Source organism: Pyxicephalus adspersus, chromosome 8 (genome assembly GCF_032062135.1).
Source record: "Pyxicephalus adspersus chromosome 8, UCB_Pads_2.0, whole genome shotgun sequence".
Lineage (NCBI taxonomy): Eukaryota > Metazoa > Chordata > Amphibia > Anura > Pyxicephalidae > Pyxicephalus > Pyxicephalus adspersus.
In genome coordinates, this window is record NC_092865.1 from 15,321,936 (window position 1) to 15,327,935 (window position 6,000).

The window sequence follows — 6,000 nt, forward strand, 5'->3', positions numbered from 1 at the left end:
GAAATGTTTCTCATCAGCACATGTTCCTAGTGCCAGCCCACTATTCAAATTGTTTAATAGCTTGCAAAAAGAATTATCTAAATTCATAGTCAGGTGTTGGACCAGAGGGTATTTGCTCTTCCTTTGTTTATTGGAAGATGGGTTCCTTTTAGGGTATCCACATCACTGCCTATGTGATATGAGCACTTACAAATGGCTGTCCAACAATTGGGGCATTTTAGAATTTAGAGGGAAGACTGAAGATCAGATCAAGAGAACTATCAGGAATGACCAACATGGGTGTACCTGTGGCACTGAATTACCTGCACACCCAGAAATGATACTGTCAACAGATCTAGATGTTGGTTTTTAGGGTAGTATATCATGCTTTACAAGGTAAGAAAAACACACTTGGGATAGCACAGTAAGGGTATGATTACTTACCTACATGGTAAAGGTATGATTACTTATTTTCTCATAAGTATTAAAGTCTTTGTATGAACAAGAATGCCAACAAACTAACAGCTTATCAGATATTTCTCAGCATAGTTCCCTTTTTGAAAAGGTTTCCACTGCACTAGTTTTTATATTAGGGTAGGTCCCAATTTGATTAATAGGTTGTGAACTTCAGTCAGTTCGTCATGTAAGCTTTAGAAACACCCTAACCTTCTGCTGATAGCATTTACCCCATTTGTATTCACCTCGACAGCTGTTTGAACAGCTCTAAGACAGCTGCAGTCAAACATGGCGGGTTTGCCTATCTTGTTGTATAATAAACATATACATTATAACATACAACGTATATTAGAAACATACTGCTTCTCCAGGAGGTCCTGTATCTCCATGGCTTCCAGGTGGACCAGAAGGGCCCTGGATGAACATGTAGAAAAGAAAACAAAATCAATCATCAAACAGCATTGCACATTTGTCAACATAGGTCTAGCATAACTATTACGCCTTATTTTACTAGGACAGGACACAATTTACGCCAATAATATTATATTAATATATATGTAAGACATAAATGTGAGACCAGAAGAATAATTTGGTATTATAGTTAGATTTTAATAAATTATTTTTTTGTTATTCAAGGCTGGTAGCTGACACATTTCTGGGCTTTCAAGTCTATCTTCCTCAGGGCTTTGGATAAAGTCATAATAGACATACACTGGACAGCCACTTTACCAAACTACCTTTGCACTGTATCTGATAGATACAATGCTTGTCTATGCAGGAGCTTCTGTAGAAGAAATGTTATTATCTGATGCATCAGCATTTTTACAAAAGTCAAAAAGGAATCTCGAAATATTAAAAAATGTTTAAATTTATTTGAACTTAAAAAATTTGCTAGTCAGTTGCCTAGCACAGGTCCCTCCTTGCATATTTTTATTTTTTATTTATAACGAGGCAATGCAGTAAATCATAGCCCTCTCCTCATCTGGGACTGTAAAGTCCTTCTGTGCTGGGCATGTTTTTTTCTCTTCCCCTCACCTACCTGCTTATCTATAAATGCAGCTGCCAGGGAGAAGCAAAGGGAAATACTTTAGCCCAGTGTTTCTCAACCAGGGCTCCATGGATCCTTAGGGTCCCTCTAGAATTTGCTAGAGGTTCCTCACGTAATGAGCAATTTCTGATTCTCAGGTCATTTAAAATGACTTTAATGATATTTTTAGCTTTTTGTAGGCATGGTATTCCCACTAGACAGCAATGAAAGGAGTATTGTTTCAACAGACCACCATATTAATGTAGTGTGAGCTGTGGAGATGTGTTTCCTGAAGACAAGATATTTCAGGGGTTCTCCCACATTTAAAAGATTGAGAAAGGCTGCCACAGAGTGTCCTTTGATTGACAGCTGTGAGTATATTGGGGCTGCTGACATCACATCCAAGGTCACGTTCAGCAGTCTAAGGGCTTTTGTAAGTCTACACAAAGGAAGCTCTTCTAGGTGAAATACATGCAATACATCCAGTAAGTACACATATAATCCTAGTAGAATCCTTGGTAACAGCATTCCTTACAATTATGTGTGATTTACAATCTTCAAAAAATTACTTTTGGTACATTCAGTGCCAGAATATTTTCTGACACTGGCTGAAAGCACTTACTATTGAAAGGACCTGACTGCACGGTACTTGGTTTAATGTAATTACACATGCTTGGCTGTGATAGATCATCAGGATGTTTGCCTGGAGTTCAGCTTCACAGCAGGACTAAATTTTACCAATAAACAATTGAGCAGACAGGTTCTTTATTGACTATATCGCTCTGGCACTGGCAACTTCATTTGGTTCTCTGCCAGGTTTGGGAACTTTTGCTATTTGCCGGAGGTGAATGACCAAACTTTTGCATGCACATGTGGATCTTCATCTGGTCCTCCTCCAGGTTCAGGAACTTGGATGATCCTGATTGGCCGGATGGGAATAACTTGCGCACGTGCACACAAGAGTTCAGTCATTCCTGACAGCCAACTGTACAATGAACTGCAGATGAACTGATCAATGTACATTAAAGAAATGATTTATGAACACCTAGGTCTGTTTTAATGCAGAAGAGACATCACATTTCACATGACTTTGCTGCTCACTAATTTGTATTTGATACATTTAGTTCCACTTTATAATATCAGGCAAATATGAAGCCAGGCATGTCAGGCATTAGTATATAGATTAGGCACTTTATTTAAAAAACAACAGCAGACAAAATTCATCATGTATCGTGAGACAAATCATCAGGTTCTATACCTTGCATAACAAAAAATATATATCAAAATTAGAACATTTCATCATTTTTTGAATTCAGGAGGAATCTTCAAAATGTAGGTTTGGGCACAATGTCTGTTTTGTATTATCCTTGGATTGAACATCTTGTCCTCGCTGGAATTTGTTCTAACCCAGACAAAGCTGTCATCAGTTCTAGATCTGGGTTAGCATTGAAAGATAGGGAATGTTACTGATATCTCCAATATACTTGAATACTTCCTTTTACTATATGATTTCAGAAATTAATCTGATAAATACTACTAAATAATTACCATCTGCTGCTCACAGTGCAAAAGTTCATTGTTCACATGCACATGTGATAATCTCTCCAATTAGTTTGGTGACAAATCTGGCTCTAATTATGAATCATCAAATAATTTTACAGGGAGCACCACATCTGTTTCATTCATAATCTCCTTATAGCTGATTCACTATGTAAGAAACAGTTCAAATCTTCGATCTTTGTTACTTTGCTCATGCAGGATAAAGTATCACCTACCCAATGATATTCACTTCCATACTCAGTATTCAGTACTCCCCCATGGCTTTCTACGTCTGTCACAACTGACACCAAGAAAATACCCAGCCGGAGCCAGCAGGTGCAGTGAAGCCACCTTAATGTCATATGACAGTGCCTAGGCTCCCCCATACCTTTTCGGGTTACATGCTTTCCCTTACCTGGAAGCACTGGGTATTCAGAATATAAAACATTTTTTTGGGACACATGGGATTGGAAAAGAGTTAAAACCTCTGTCGAGATTTAAGTACTGTCTGTATCCTTGCTTGGCCAACAACCACCAGAACATTGTTGTAATCTGCACTTCTTGTTTCCTCTCTATAAAGGTCAGTCTCCATACTGTATATTTCTACAAAGAATTCACTAGGAGTTGGTGACAAAGTCCTAAAGAATGCAACATAACTGTATACTCAATCAGCTTCAGACAGGGGAGGCGGTGAATTGCAGCAATGCTGTTGCAATTACTGGGAAGAGGTGATACATTGATGAGATTTGTTACCCCTTCCTGTGATGGGAAATTACTCTAATGGGTACAAAAAGGGCAACAATTTTGGAGTATAATGGAGTCCTTAGAACACGGTGGTTCAGGGGTTAGCACTCTGGCCTTTGCAGTTAGGTTAATTGCCTTCCCCTAAAATTGACTTTAGGTTGTATTAAAGACATATGAATATGGTAGGGACATTAGATTGTGAGCTCCCTTGAGGGACAGCTAGTGACATGACTATGGAATTTGTAAAGCACTAAGTAATATATTGGCACTATATCAATACTGTGTGTATTAATAATATTAATATTCCCACTGAGAGAAAATGGGACTTTTTATTGAGGGGGGGGGGGGGGCACATAAAAGGCCATCTGAACATTGTAAAAGAGCTTTTTTTTGGGGGGTAGAAAAGTCACCTAACCACTGACCTCCAAAGTGAAACCCAGATTTTTATTAGGCTTGAACTGCAGAGCACCAATTTGGAAAGGGCTTTTCCTATAGGTATCGATATCCTCTAATTACCACCTGAAGGTTTTAGACGAGGGGTAAATATGCTATCGGCAAAAATTATAAGACAATTATGATAAAAAAACACTTTTTTTTTGAGGGACATAAAAGGTCAAAATGAAATTACAGATCTAAAGTGGACTTTTTATTGTACAGCATAATCATAGCACCACTGACCACCAACATAAATGGGGTATCATAAAGAGATGTCCACCACTGATGCAACCTTGGCCACAATGAAAAGTTCGGGTGTGTGAGGATGCTGAACAGGCAGACAAAATTACAATTGGAATATTGTATCTTAGTAGTGTAGCCCCATGAAGTATAGTTAAACTTAATTAAATGTGCCTGTAATTAACTTCTTCCATATTTTTACGCTTGATAGCAGTGCCCACTGTTTGTGCTCAACTGGCCTTCCCCAACATGATGTATTCTTTTATGATATCATTTCAGCTGTGCTACACATGGTTGAACATCAGATGTTTCTATCATTTACCAAAACAATTTCCATTTAATATTATGTAACATATGTACATGGATCTGTCCATCCTCTACAATCCTTTTCTCTAGAGATTCCAAAAGGAAAAGTGATCTGGTTGTTTTTATTTACAGACCTAATGTGGGGATTTTCCATTCTTAATTTAACAACTGCTTCCATTGACCTAATGTGGGGGAGAGTGTCTCAATAATGCTGTTTTTCTCAGGAAATAATAAAACATTATTATCTACTTATGGTCTGTTTTTATGGTCGGATTTTTATGGAATGTAAATTTTTTTTTTTGTTAGAAATACAAAATCAATATATTTGCGTGATGTGAAGAATTTGTGTGTATTAAAGCTGAACTCCAGTAAGATATAAAATAACATTTCATGTATTCTATATAGTTAAAAAAATAAAAAGTATTTTTACATTCAACTAGCATAAGCATTGAATTGATATCAGCCTGGCGTCTACCAGAAAGCAGACTGGATGCAAAACAGTTCCACAAACAAAATTGCAAGAAGGCAGGATCTTTATTGTAGAAGGCACAGGCAATCCCTCTTCTGAAATAAACCCAAAATAATACCCAGCTGCCTGTTCACAGTCTCTTTAATTTAATTTATTTAATTAAATTTATTTAAAGTACACCAAACTGCAGTAAACATGTGCAGTTCAGTGTAGGTTGCTGGGATATGCAATGAGTTACCTCCCTTGCGCATGCTTCGGAGTTATATCATTCTGACCTGGCCAATCAAGATGTTTAAAGATCAGGAACTCTGAAGAAGACTGGGTGATGGTGGAGGTGCCCATAATGGTAAATAGGTACAGGTGAGTAATTAAATTCTGATCAGCCAGGTAAGTTCTGTCCCCTCTGAAATAACGGATCTTTCTGGTTGCATTGTTCTAATTTTAAAGGTTTAGTTCTGCTTTATCCAACAGAATTAGAAGGTGACACTTTTCTGGTTTTGCTATCTAGCAAAGGTATATGGGCAGCTAATCTGCTCATCTCTTCTTTTTTATTTTTATTTTTTTATAAACAACCAACAATTAGATACAAAACAGAAAATATGTGCTAACATATGACACTAAACCAGTAAAGTGCATATTACAGAGCACAGTAAAAGCATAGACTTGTTAAGTACAGACTGACACGTAGTATCACAAACAGTATCAAATATTTAGTGCAAAAGAAAATGTTCATTTGGTGTCAGGTAATCAAATGACAATATGAAAGAAAAGAGAGAGAGAAAAGGAAGCAGGAGAGGGGGGGGGG

At 37.4% G+C, this 6,000-nt stretch overlaps 1 protein-coding gene across 1 annotated transcript in view; it reads right to left on the reverse strand.

Moving 5' to 3' along the window:
- Window positions 1–6,000, reverse strand: part of COL24A1 (collagen type XXIV alpha 1 chain) — a 165,414-nt gene that overhangs the window by 35,975 nt on the left and 123,439 nt on the right. Inside the window, exon 32 of the mRNA XM_072419592.1 lies at window positions 796–849. Coding sequence (XP_072275693.1) covers window positions 796–849 — 54 coding nt within the window. The remainder of the gene's footprint in view (window positions 1–795; window positions 850–6,000) is intronic.